The 14524-nt window shown below is 41.8% G+C and overlaps 1 protein-coding gene across 2 annotated transcripts in view; it reads right to left on the bottom strand.

Annotated features, from left to right (window-relative positions):
• The window catches only part of Iars1 (isoleucyl-tRNA synthetase 1), a 62736-nt gene that overhangs the window by 19819 nt on the left and 28393 nt on the right, over positions 1-14524 (bottom strand). For both annotated transcript variants that reach the window (XM_090329937.1, XM_090329938.1), the window contains 6 exons: positions 14125-14319; positions 13190-13276; positions 10432-10515; positions 9160-9304; positions 3546-3666; positions 781-872 (listed from right to left, as the gene is read on the bottom strand). In XM_090329937.1, coding sequence (XP_090186063.1) covers positions 781-872; positions 3546-3666; positions 9160-9304; positions 10432-10515; positions 13190-13276; positions 14125-14319 — 724 coding nt within the window. The remainder of the gene's footprint in view (positions 1-780; positions 873-3545; positions 3667-9159; positions 9305-10431; positions 10516-13189; positions 13277-14124; positions 14320-14524) is intronic.

Raw genomic sequence — 14524 nt, 5'->3', positions numbered from 1 at the left:
AATGAGAGGGGCTCATGTACCTTAAATGCATGCATGGGTATGTACCTACCCATATGTGTATATACATATATATATACACACATGTATATACACATTTATATTTGTATATATATTTAAAATACACATATTTAAGATCCAATTTTCTCCTACGATAAGATGTTCACAGTTGTTTTGTGAAGATACACGAAATGACTCTTGAAAGATCCCCATCAGCATTAGGCACGGTGGCTCACTCCTGTAATCCTAGCTACTCAGGAGGCTGAGATCTGAGGATCATGGTTTAAAGCCAGCCTGGGCACTAAAGTCTAATTAAACTCTAGAAAACCAAAAGTGGTACTGTAGCTCAAGGGACAGGGTAGTAGCCTTTAGCTGTCTGAAGAGCTCAGGGACAACACCCAGGCCCAGAGTTCAAGTCCCACAAGAGACAGAAAAAAAAAAAAAAAAGGTCCCTCTCAAGGACTGGGAGTGTGACCTAGGGGTAGACAGAGTGCTTGCCTAGCATGCACAAAGTCCTGGGCCTGATTCCTTGGTACCACATATGTAGAAAAGGCCAGAAGTGGTGCTGTGGCTCAAGTGATACAGCACAAGCCTTGAAAAAGTTCCAGGGCAGTGTCTAGGCCCTGAGTTCAGTCCTCAGGACTGGCAAAAAAAAAAAAAAAAAGAAAAAAGAAAAAAAGAAAGATCCTTATCAAACGGCAATCAGTACAGTTAATATATAATATACACGGAAAAGAAAGATCTTCAAAAACAGAATTGTAAGGTTTACCCACCAGCACTTACCTTTAATCTTCTGCGGTTCATTCTGACATACCAATTGGTGAGAGTATCCACAAACTTGACTAGGCGAGGCACCACAGTATAAAGCCTGTAAGCTGTAAGTAAGAGAATCAAACTCAGGCAGCCTCGGCCAGGGCTTGGGGTGGAAGGCTGGACATAAGAACAAGCAGCCACTAATATACAGGGAATTCACACATTAGGGAAGCAGACTAAAATAACCACAAGTGGCTAATTCATGAAGGATATACTATACATTCTAAATTATTTCAAGAGTGCAACACACTTTTCACTTTCTTGGAAGCTTAGGATTCTGGGAGGTTCAGGGTTCAACTCTTGCTTGTGTTTTGGTTTGTGCTGGTACTGGGGCTTGAACTCAGCCTGCGTGTCAATTATCAAGGACCACTAGTAGTAACTATAGCACCCCAAATGACGCAATCACATCTCTATGAGACAGGCTCTCCTTTTTCTCCCAGATGTGAGTGCCATGGGCATGCTGGCCAGGTTGGGCTCTAAATGTGGCTCTGCCAGCCTTTTGCATATGAACTACTCATGTAATTAGTGAACACTAATTCCTAGGAAGGCTGGCGGGGGTACAGACTTTCCAGATCTAGCTTCAGGAAAAGTACTGGCAAAGGTGCTGAAAGATGGCAGGAATCTGGGACAATAATCCTGCCTGCTTCCACCTGCACAATGCTTGAGTGTGTAGGGAGGGGCAGCATGCTCCCAGCATCACTGTTCCCTGGCAGAAGTCAGCCTTGTACTGGCTTCTGTTTCCCATAGTCTCTTGATTGTGATTTTTATGCACGTTCAGTGGAGTGATCACATTTTTGTGATAACTGTAGTGTTATCAGAGATACTAAGTGCTGGAGCCAGGCTAAATACATGCCTGCTCTGACCACAGGATCCTGCCAAACAGAAGGCAGGGAAGACAGGTTAACTTGCTGGGGTACGTGGAGGCTGCTCACACACTCGCCTTCACTGTGCTGAGGGATATCTACCTATCTACTTCACAAGAAATTTCTGAGGTATCTGAGAAAATTGCTTCTGTACTCAGGCTGTGCCTATCATAAACAATTCATTTGTTTAAAATCAAGCTAATTGTTGCTCCTTCATGGGGGAAAATCTACGTAATTATTGCTATTCCAAATTTCATAATATTTTTATGTAGAGGAACTGTATTTATTTAATAAGTTTTATTTTTGCAGTTAGTTGGGCTTGAACTCAGGGACTTATACTCTTGTTTAGCCTTTTCCATTCAAGGCTGGTCCTCTACCATTTGCCTCAAATTATGGCATTTTGTTGGTTAACCAGAGATTTCCATGAGCCTGCTCGTGGATTTGCCTGCTCAGTCTGGCTTTGAACCAGAATCCTCAGATCTCAGTCTCCTGGATAACTAAAATTACATGTGTAAGCTCAAGTGCCTGGCTCAAGGCACTTAAATTTAACAATGAAAATAGATCTAAGTATCATTTTTTTTTGTTGTTATTTTTGTTTTTGCCAATCCTGGGCTTGAACTCAGGGCCTAGGCACTATCCTTGAGCTTTCTAAAGGCTGGCACTCTACCACCTGAGCCACAGTATCACTTCTGGCTTTTTCTATGTGTGTGGTACCAAAGAATCGAACCCTGGGTCTTGTGCATGCTAGGCAAGCATTCTACGACTAGGCCAAACTCCAGACCCGTAATCACTTTTTAAATTAAATTATTTTTATTGTTATTGTAAGGGTGATGTACAGAGTGAACAATTATTTTTAAATGCATTAAAAATAAATACTATTTATTGAGTTCTTATTTCTGAGGCTCACAGAGTTGATGTACCTCTCAGGTGAGTATAAAGCTAGTTTTGAATGCATAGCTAACAATAAAGCCTCTACTCTTCAGCAGGAGAAATGAGGTTGCTGGTCACTTCAGCTCAAGGCTACCACCCTACCCTTAAGCCAAACCCCACTTCCCGTTTTGTAGAGGTTAATGGGAGGTAAGAGTCTCAGGTCGTTTTGAGCCTGGGCTGGCTTTGAACCTTGAACCAGATCTCAGCCTCCTGAGTAGCTAGGATTATAGGCGTGAGCCACCGTGCCTGGCTTACTTCCGGCTTTTTCTATGTATGTGGTACCAAGGATCAAACTCAGGTCTTTGTGCATTCTAGGCGAGCAATCTACCAATTAGGTAAAACGCCGGGTGCCTGAAACAAACCTTTCTGCAAACCATTCTACAAATCTTAACAAAATGGCAATTACCCAGAAGACTATTATAAAAAAAATAAACAGGGTTGGGAGTTTGGCCTAGTGGTAGAGTGCTTGCCTAGCATGCATGAAGATTCACGTTTGATTCCTCAGTACTACATACATAAGAAAAAAAAAAGCCAGAAATGGTACTATGGCTCAAGTGGTAGAGCTCTAGCCTTGAGAAAACCCAAGGACAGTGCTCAGGTCTGAGTTTAAGCTCAGGACTGACAAAAAAAAAAAAAAAAAAAGAAAAAAAGTAAAGAAAAAGAATAAACAATGCAGGTATGGTGGCTGACGCCTCTAATCCTAACTACTCAGGAGGCTGAGATCTGAGGATTGAGGTTCAAAGCCAGCCCAGGTGCTCTAAAGCCAAGAGATTCTTATCTCCAATTAACATCAGAAAATGGAAAGTGGTGCTATGGCTCAAGGACTAGGGTAGTATCCTTGAGCTGAAGAGTTTAAGTCCCAAAACAAACCAAAAAAAAAAAAAGAAAAAGAAAAGAATAAACAGCCCTTATCCATGCCGTAATAGCCTCAGAGAAACTTACCTGCCATTTCAGTCTCAAAGAATCCTATAAGTGACTGCATGAAGGATAGGATCCACCGGTCTGTGATGTTTGGGCTTTCTTTAACTGTGTTCTCATTGTATTGGAATTCTCTTTCTTCCTCCTAAAAATGGAAAAATTAATTGCCTAGGGGGAAATTACCTCACTAAAATCGAAAGGAAACAGCATGAAGACCCTGTTGGCAGACTAAACTTCTGAAATTTAGTACTATTTTCAAAACAAATGCTAACTTGGAACATTGTATCTTTAGTTATGGTGATAAACGAATATAAATTCAGGAAAAAACTATTTCTCTACACTAAAGAGTGGCTCTAAAGCTGGATGGCAGTGGCTCAAACTATAATCCTAGCTACTCAGGAGGCTGAGATTTTAGATTTTGGTTCAAAGCAAGTCTAGGCAGAAAAGACCTGAGCGACTCTTATCTACAATTAACCATTCAAAAGCCAGAAGTGGGGCAGGGAGTGTGGCCTAATGGTAGAGTGCTTACCTAGTATGCTCGAAGCCTTGGGTTTAATTCCTCAGTACCACATACACAGAAAAAGCCAGAAGTGGTGCTGTGGCTCAAGCAGTAGAGAGCTAGCCTTGACAAAAAAGAAAGCTCAGGGACAGTGCCCAGACTCATCTGAGTTCAAGCCCCAGGACAGCCAAACAAATATAAATACTCTAATCCTGTCCCACCCCCCCAAACAAAAAACAAAATCAGAGAGGAGTTGTGGCTCAGAGTTAAGAGCATTAGCCTTGAGTAAAACAGCTCAAGAGACAGGTGCCCAGGCCCTGAGTTCAAGCCCCATAACTAACAGAACAAAGAAGCAAAAAAAAAAAAAAAAAAAAAAAAAAAAAAGGCATTTGACAAGATCCAAAACCCCTTTATACTAAAAGCTCTGGAGAAACTAGGAATCCATGGGACATTCCTCAGTATAATAAAGGCTGCGTATGACAAACCCACAGCTAGTATTATACTTAATGGCGAAAAGCTAAAGCTATTCCCTCTAAAATCAGGAATGAGACAAGGATGCCCACTCTCTCCACTCCTCTTTAACATAGTATTAGAATTCCTAGCCAGAGCAATAAGGCAAGAAGCAAGCATAAAGGGGATCCAAATATGGAAAGAGGAAGTAAAACTTTCCTTCTTTGCAGATGACATGATTCTGTATTTAAAAAATTCTATAGACTCTACTCCCAAGCTCCTTGAGCTGATTCAAAACTTTGGCAAGGTAGCAGGGTATAAAATTAACCCTCAAAAATCAACAGCCTTTCTCTATGCCAACAGTGAGAGGAATGAGGCAACAATCAGGAAAGCAACTCCTTTTAAAATAGTCTCAAAGAAAATAAAGTACCTAGGAATTATCTTAACTAAGAATGTAAAGGCCCTTTTTGATGAAAACTTTAAAACCCTGAAAAAGGAAATTAAAGCAGAACTGAGGAAATGGAAAAACCTCCCATGCTCTTGGATTGGAAGAATCAACATCGTGAAAATGACAATCTTGCCAAGGGCTATCTACAAATTCAATGCAATACCCATCAATATCCCATTGTCATTCTTTAAAGAATTAGAAGAGGCAATCCAAAATTTCATATGGAATAATAAAAGACCCCGTATAGCAAAAACACTTCTTAGCAGAAAGAACAGTGCAGGAGGAATTTCAATATCAAACTTTAGACTCTATTACAGAGCTATAATTATCAAAACAGCTTGGTACTGGCACAAGAACAGACCTGAAGACCAATGGAATAGAACTGAGGACCCAGATATTAAACCACAGATCTATGGCCACCTAATCTTTGACAAGGGAGCCAAAAAAATAGAATGGAAAAAAGACAGCCTCTTCAACAAGTTGTGCTGGCAGAACTGGTTAAACACCTGCAGAAAACTAAAGCTGGATCCTTCTTTGTCACCTTGCACTAGAATTAACTCCAAATGGATCAAAGACCTGGAGGTAAAAGCTGACACACTGAAAACTTTACAAGAAGGAAGAGGAGATACACTAGGCTTCCTTGGCACAGGTTGAAACTTTCTTAATAAGGACCAAGAATCACAACAAATCAGAGAAAGGCTGGATAAGTGGGACTGCATTAAAGTGCAGTGCTTTTGTATGGCAAAAGGACATAGCTAGTAAATTATAGGAAGCCTACAGAATGGGAGAAGATCTTCACCAACCATACAACAGACAAAGGCCTCATATCTAAAATATATCAACAGCTCAAAAAATTGAATCACTCCAAAACTAATCTCCAAAGAAACAACCATCCCATTAAAAGATGGGCCAAAGATTTAAAGAGAGTCTTCTCTGAAGAAGAAATAAAAATGGCCTATAGACACATGAAGAAATGCTCAACATCTCTGGTCATAAAAGAAATGCAAATCAAAACAACTCTGAGATTCCACCTCACTCCAGTTAGAACGGCCAGGATCAAGAAAACTAATAACAACAGATGCTGGAGGGGATGTGGCCAGGAGGGATCACTACTACACTGTTGGTGGGAGTGCAAACTCCTTCAACCACTATGGAAAGCAGTATGGCAGTTCCTCAAAAGACTAAACATAGAGCTCCACTCCGACCCAGCAATTCTATTACTAGGCATTTACCCAAATGTCCAGAAACAAGGACATACTAAATTCACTAGCACAACGATGTTCACTGCAGCACTATTTACCATAGCAAAGATATGGAACCAAGCCAGATGTCCCTCAGTTGATGAGTGGATCAACAAGATGTGGTATTTGTACACAATGGAATTCTATGCTGCTGTCAGAAAGAATGACATCATCCCATTTGTTAGGAAATGGAAAGACTTAGAAAAAAATCATATTAAGTGAGTAAGCCAGACTCAAAGGAACATAGGCTCAATGGTTTCCCTCATTTGTCATAATCAGTAGAAACCTTGGGCTCTCATAGCAGAGATTTGCAATAGAGCAAAACCTAGATACAAAAGGCCATATAGTATGATGCTAAATGAAAGGACCTCTAGGATATAGAAACAAAAGCCATATGAGTGATTATTGTCCTTAATGTACTATGTTATCTCTCATCTCTTTTGATGTCCCTTGGTGATCTCATAGTTACAGTATCTCACTTTGTTATCTGATATATTGGATATATCTGTATTTGGTTATTTGAAATTGGATAGGGAAGGGGAGAAAACAAGATGAGGGGTGAGGGTGGGGGGGAGAGAAATGGGGACCATGACATGAGAAAGGGTATCAATGTATGTGAATTAATGCACTTTATATCTGGCGAACATAATGTAACCCTTCTATTAATTACAATAAAACATATATGAAAAAAAGGCGTGGCTCTAAATTGAGAGATACTTGAAAACTTTATGTAGGATTTAGTTTCTTTCTGTTCTGCAATAATCTTTTTGATTCTAAAGAGCTTTTAACCTATCCATGCTCTAAAAACCAAACTCCCTTCTGCTCCTGTTCCTGTAGCATTGGTACCAACTAACAGGGCAGAGGCAATAGAACTTCTTCCCAGGATTAATGCCTCATGGTGGAAGCAGTTTATACCTTTATTTTTTTGTGCTAGTCCTAAGGCTTGAACTCAGGGCCTCGGTGATGTCCCTGAGGTTTTTGTTGTTGTTTTGGCCAAGGCTAGTGTTTTACTGCTTTTGGTGATTAATGGAGATGAATGTTTCACACACTTCCATGCCCATGCTGGCTTGGAATCTTGATTCTCAGAAGTCAGCCTCCCAAGTAGCTAGGACTATAAGCATGAGCTAACAATGCCCAGTTTATGTCTTTTTTTTTTTTTTTTTTTGGTGGGTCATGGGGCTTGAACTCTGCCTGGGTGCTGTCCCTGAACTATTCAGCTCAAGGCTACTGCCCTACCCTTGAGTCAAGCCCCATTTCCGGTTTTCTAGAGGTTAATTGGAGTCTCAGGGTTTTTTTTTTTTTTTTTTTTGCCGGTCCTGGGCTTGGGCTCAGGGCCTGAGCACTGTCCTTGGACTTTCTCAAGGCTAGCACTCTACCACTTGAGCCTCAGCACCACTCCTGGCTTTTTTCTATGTATGTGGTACTGAGGAATCGAACCTGGGTCTTTGTGCATGCTAGGCAAGCACTCTACCACTAGGCCAAACTCCCAGCCCCAAGCCTCAGGTCTTTTTGAGCCCGGGCTGGCTTTGAACCTTGATGCTCAGATCTCAGCCTCCTGAGTAGCTAGGATCACAGGTGACCCTGCCCAGATCAGTTTATGTCTTTTTAATGTTCATGGTGTGGACTCCCACCATGGGCTGCTGTATTGCTTTTTCACTGAATTCCACACCAGCATTAATTTGTAGAGCATACTTGTCTTCTACGGACTGCCAATCTAATCTGGAAGGATCATAAGCAGAAAGGTAGAAGGGTTACGAAGAGAGGAACTGCTAGGAGCTCAGGAAACATGTCTTTTTCATTTACCAGGGGAAAGCACACCTGGAGACCCTTATGAGCAGAAGCTGAGCTAAATCCAGAATATCACATAGTCACAACAGTTACTAGAAGTTGTGTTGTTAGACAGTGGGGTTAAAGGATGAGTGGGCTTGGGGCTAACCCCACGTGTGTCTTAATGCACATAAAAAGACATGTGTTGGGACAGATGATGGGTCCTAGCCATGGCTAACTCAGGGCAGAGGACGGCCTTAGACCGGGAACTTCTCAGGATAGGCTTCCTAGATGGGCAGATAACTACCCTGAAGGACATATGCACAAATATCACAATGGGCATTTTCTATCTTAACAATCCATCTAGAGCTGCTATCATAGACCAATGCCACTCCAGAGCAGCCTTACCTGACTACCCTCTCAAACCCATGGCTCTATCCCTAGTCTTTCTCCCTACTCTTCAATCAGGTGCTCTATTTTATTTATTTATGTATTTATCTATCTATCTATTGCCAGTCCTGGGGCTTGAACTCAGGGCCTGGGCACTGTCTCTGAGCTTCTTTTGCTTAAGGATAGCACTTAACCACTTGAACTACAGCGCCACTTCCAGCTATTTCTGTTTATATGGTACTTAAGAATCAAAGCCAGGGCTTCATGCATGCTAGGTGAGCACGCTACCACTAAATCACATTCCCAGTCCCAGGTGTGTACTCCTGATAGCCTTTTATTGCTATGGTACTGAAGCTTGAACTCGGGGCCTCATGTTCTTATTTGTTTTTACCATTGAAGCTATACTTCCACTTCTGTCTTTTTGCTGGTCCCTGAGCTCTGTTGTTCAAGGCTAGCGCTCTCCCACTTTCAGCAACAGCACTGCTGATTTTCTGGTGGTTATTTGGCACTGAGAGTCTCACAGACTTTCTTGCCCTGGCTAGCTTTGAACCACCACCCTCAGATCTCAGCTAGACTTATAGATGTGAGCCAGTAGCACCTGGCTGACAGAACTCTTCATGGTGAGGTGGTGGTGGGGGTGGGGGGGTGGGGAGATGGCGGGGCGGGGAGGTGTTAAGTCTCTTCTATGAGACACAGAGTACCCCAGACAGCTATACCAACTTGGTGTTTGGCTTCTCTATGGTGGCCAACCATTAGACAGTAGAAAAATGTGGCCCTGAGATTCTACACTGAGCTCCATTTCATGGCTTAGCCAAAACACAATCCACTCACTGTAATGCATACCTTGTGAAGTCTCATGACATTCTGGATGAAGAAACGATATGCATTGTACCAGGGGAGCAGAACATCTTTCAGGATGTCTCGCACACCTTCTTCCTTAAAGCGGAGATTTTCTGCTCTCACCACAGGGGAATTAATCAGATATAACCTGAAGAGGGAGAAAGTTCCACAGCAAATCAAATATTACTACTTGCCAGGTGCTGATGGCTCACACCTGTAATCCTTGCTACTTGGAAGGCTGAGGACTGCTGTTCAAAGCCAGCCCCAGAATAAAAGTGTGAATGTCCATAAGACACTTCTCTCCAGTTAACTATCAGAAAACAGGAAGTGGTGCGGTGGCTCGAAGTGGCAGTGATAGTCTTGAGTTGAAGAGCTCAGTGAGAGCACCCAGGCAGAGTGCAAGCCACACAATAGGGGGTGGGGGGTGAGAGTGGGGAGAGGATACTACTTAACATACTAACATGGCTAAAATTAAACTATATACTTTCTAAAAAATGGAAAAATTGTGAATATGCTAAACAGTCAATTTGTAACACACAGAGTTCTTTGTATATGACATGTAGTAAATTATAAAGGACAGGGCGGGGAGTTCAGCCTAGTGGTAGAGTGCCTGCCTAGCATGCACGAAGATCCCGGTTCAATTCCTCAGAACCATATACATAGAAAAAAGCCAGGAATGATGCTGTGGCTCAGGTGGTAAAGCTCTAGCCTTGAAAGTCCAAGGACAGTGCCCAGGCCCTGAGTTCAAGGCCCAGGATTAGCAATAAAATAAAAAATTATAAAGGACCGAACCAGATGGAATCCCATAGCAAAACATGTCAGGAACAACAGGAAGTCTGGTATGATCCTTACGATGAACCAGTTACTCTGTTCCATGGATACTAGTCATATCCTGGCACAGGAGAATGTGAATTCAACAGCTACAGCTTTCCTGGAAGGAGTACAGTATAAACTATCTGCTATACATTGTTGGACAGTCCTTGTCATAAATTACCAGCCCAAATGGATAATAACACCAAGTGTACATCTGTGACATATCTGAGAGAAGGCACAGCCTCTACTCTTGGGCTGAGCTAGGTTAAGGATGTTAACGATGATCCTTCAAGAGTGTGTGATTCCGTGATCATGGCCACTTGAAGTAATGGTTCCAACTTCCTTAAAATTTCTTCAATATTAATTTCTTACTCTTGCACACTGTAAGATTTTGATTAGTAGCATGGGAGATGCTTTCATAAAAAGTGAAAAGAAGATACAAGGCAAAGCACTGCTCAGTACCTGAGGGCGTCAGCACCATACTTCTGGATGATCATAGTTGGATCTGGATAATTTTTTTTTCTTTTGCTCATTTTTTGTCCATCACTGTTAAAGAAAAGGCCAATTACCCAATTAAATAAGTGAACCATCCCAGCTGACCCTTCCACATGAACACAGATCATTTGCAGAAAAAAAATACAGAAATGCAAATTGCATTTACAAATTACACAAGCTAGTGGTAATGAACAACAATAAAGTAGCTTTGCTGACTCTTTTAAAAAATGGTTAAAGTTTTTAGAGAAGCTCCAAGGTAGATAAGAGAAAAAGATGCCTGACATTTATCAAAGAAAAATGAAAAATTAGCATTCACATTAAAAAAAAATGTACACAATGGGCTGGGAGTTTGGTCTAGTTCAGTAAGAGTGCTTGTCTAGCAAGCATGAGGACGATTCCCCAGTATCATATACATAGAAAAGCTGGAAGTAGTGCTGTGGCTCAAGTGGTAGCCTTGTGGAAAGCCCAAGGATAGTGCTCAGGCCCTGAGTTCAAGCTCCAGAATTGGCAAAAAAAAAAAAAAAAGTACACAGATATTCACCTTTCTTCACAACCACCAGAGGTGGAAAGCTGGGGAGTGTGATACCCTGGCTCTGTCAAAATCAAAACAAAAAGTAAAGCGTAAATTTAAAACTTTTCTGGGGTGGTGGTGGTACTATGGCTTGAACTCAGGGACTCAGACTTTCAATTGACTTTTTCATTCAAGGCTAGTGCTCTATCACTTTGGCTACAGCTCCATGTCAAACTTTTTGCTGGTTAACTAAAGGTAAGAGACCCATGTACTTTTCTACCTGGGCTGGTTGTGAACCTTAAATTCTTAAATCTCAGCCTCCTGAGGAGCTAGGACTACAGGAACTAGCAACCTAGGTCTAATTAAAAAGATCTTTGGATATATAAGCGCAACATTTGGACCTCTAAGGAATTCCACTGAATGGAAAAGAGTTGGTATTTCAAAATTACATACTTTATTTTTGTTTTAGTGCCTGTCCTAGGGCTTGAACTCAGGGAATGGATAATGTTCCTGGCCTTTTATGCTCAAGGCTATCAGTCTACCTTGAGCCATAGCTCCATTGCTGGCTTTTTGATGATTAATTGTAGATAAGAGGCTCATAGACTTTCCTGTCCCAGCTAACTTTGATCCAGGATCCTCAAGTCTCAGCCTCTTGAATAGCTAGGACTACAGGTCAGAGTCACCAGCATCTGGTCATGGGCATGTAATATTCTTTTTAAAAATTTTTGCCAGTCCTGGGGCTTGAACCCAGGGTCTGGCACTGTCCTTGGACACTTTTTGCTCAAGGCTAGCGCACTGCCACTTGAGCCACAGTGCCACTTCTGGCCTTTTCTGAGTATGTGGCACCAAGGAATTGAACCCAGGGCTTCATGCATGCTGGGTGAGCACTCTACCACTGGGTTATACTCTTGGCCCTGTGATAAAATGATGAAATCACAGAGATGGAGAACAAGCTGGTTCTTAGAAATTGCAAATGGTGGAGCCGGGAGTTTCGCCTACTGGTTAAAGTGCTTGCCTAGCATGCACAAAGACCCGGGTTCGATTCCTTGGTACCACATACATAGAAAAAAGCCGGAAGTGGTGCTGAGGCTCAAGTGGCAGAGCTCTAGCCTTGAGAAAGTCCAAGGACAGTGCTCAGGCCCTGAGCTCAAGCCCAGAACTGGCAAAAAAAAAAAAAAAAAAAAAAAAGAAATTGCAAATGGTGTGGAAAGGGTCTATCTGGTGTAAAGAGTTACCAAGACCAATAGAGATTTTTATGGTATTGAACTCATTCAAACCTAGTCTAAGTAATGGAAGCAAAGGATTACTAAGGGAGTGGGAAAACTCTCAGTGGGAGGTGCCTGGGTGGAGCATGATGTGACATTCAGTAGCTCTGTTCCTGACATTCAGACCTCTTGAACCTAGAGCTTCCTCGTGTATTATGAATACAACAAAACTTCATATTTGCTGGGCAACAGTGTCTCACATCTGGAACCAGAGACATTCAAGAGGCTGAGATTTGAGGATAACAGTTCAAAACCAGCCTGGTCAGGAAAATCCCTGAGGCTCTTATCTCTCTGATTAACCACCAAAACCCCAGAAGTGGAACTGTGGCTCAAGTGGTAATCTTGAGCAAAATAATCAGAGCCAATGACAAGCCATGAGTTCAAGCCCCAGGGTTGGCAAAATGAAAACAAAGCAAATCAAGAAACAAACAAAAAAAGCCCCAAACAACAACAAAAAACTCAGCTAGGCATGGTGGCTCATGACTGTAATCTTAGCTGCTCAGGGGGCTGAGATCTGAGGATCATAGTTCAAAGCCAGCCTGGGCACTAAAGTCTCTTTATCTCCTATTAATCACTAGAAAACTGGAAGTGGTGCTGTGGCTCAAGTAGGGTGGTAGCCTTGAGCAGAAGAGCTGAGGGACAGGCCCAGGTCCAGAGCTCAAGTCACATGACTGACAAAAAAAAGGAGGGGGGATTGGAGGTGTGGCTCAAGCATAAAGCTCTGAGTTCAAATGGTATTCCTGGACAAAAGAAAAGGAGAAACAAAGAGTATCAGATGAGAAAGGGAAGGATTAGAGCTGGAATTCAGCTAAATCCCTGTATTTAAGAAAGAAAATGTGGCTTCAGTAAAACCAGAATACGCTTGTTTCGAAAAGAATCAACTTCTGGAAGGTTAAGAACTCAGAGAAGGTGGGCTGGAACTAGTCACTACAGAGAAGAGAAAACTTACCTTGCCAGGACAAGTCCATTTACAATCACATTCTTGAAAGGTGGTTGTCCAAAGAGGGCCGTGGCCAGCACCAACAAAGTGTAAAACCTGTACAAAAGAACCAAACAAAACAGGCTTAGTGGCAGATTGCTCTTAGCATGCATGAAGCCTGGGTTTGACTCCTCAGTATCACATAAACAGAAAAAGCAAGAAGTGGCTGTGACTCAAGCGGTAGACTTACACAAAAGAAGCTCAAGCTCTAGGAATAGACAACAAAACAAATCAAAACATCTCAGGAAAAACAGCAAGGAATTGAAGAACTGGAAATAAGTCTTACTGGATTGAAGTTGTTTTAGATACATTATATTTCTTGATAATCGTCACATAAAGCATTGAATTCATATTACACATCAGAATCATTTAGGGTAGGCTAAGTAATATAGAAGTATAGAACCCACAGATCAATCAAAATTTGCTTTAAACAGGGGCCGGGAGTTTGGCCTAGTGGTTAAAGTGCTTGCCTAGCATGCATGAAGACCCGGGTTCGATTCCTCGGTACCACATACAGAGAAAAAAGCCGGAAGTGGTGCTGAGGCTCAAGTGGTAGAGCTCTAGCCTTGAGAAAGTCCAAGGACAGTGCTCAGGCCCTGAGCCCAAGCCCCGGACTGGCCAAAAAAAAAGAGGAAAATTGTAATTGTCCAGTTCTTGATTCTAATATAGATAGGTTCTTAGAAGACCATCAGTGTTGAAGTTTATGGTATTAAAGTCTCAGAAAGATTTTTATCTCTGGACTGGCAAAAAAAAAAAAAAAGAAAGAAAGGATAAACTACCTTACCTTACTGTCAATAAGTTAATTATTGTGTTTAAGCTCAGTGGTTAGAAGAAACAGTACAGTCAAACTTGTCCCCAGCTACCAATACTGGCTCAATAAATGAAATCAAGAAAAACAGGCATACCATCCTCTGGTTTGGTCAATTCCTTCAGCAATGAAGTCTGCAGGAAAAGCATCCTCAAATTCCCTCTTGTTTTCAAATGGATAATGAACTTGAGCATAGGGCATGCTGCCACTCTCAAACCAGCAGTCAAACACTTCGGAAATACGCCGCAATGAGCCTTTCCCACACCGTGATGGTATAGTCAGGTGGTCAATGCTAACAGAAAAGTCGCCATTTTGATTAAGTCAGACACAATGGAACTTGCAGTTTAATTGCCTGAAACACAAAGCCCTGACAAGATTGCAATTTTGTGTTGTATGACATTTTGGTCAATGAAGACTATACAGAAGTAATCTCGTAAGATCACAATACAACTATAGAAATCCTGTCACTTAGTGACACTGTTATAATCCTAACAATG

The sequence above is a fragment of the Megascapheus bottae genome, chromosome 3 (assembly GCF_031878675.1).
Source record: "Megascapheus bottae isolate mThoBot1 chromosome 3, mThoBot2.hap1, whole genome shotgun sequence".
Classification (NCBI taxonomy): Eukaryota; Metazoa; Chordata; class Mammalia; order Rodentia; family Geomyidae; genus Megascapheus; species Megascapheus bottae.
This window is presented reverse-complemented; position numbering and strand designations above follow the sequence as displayed.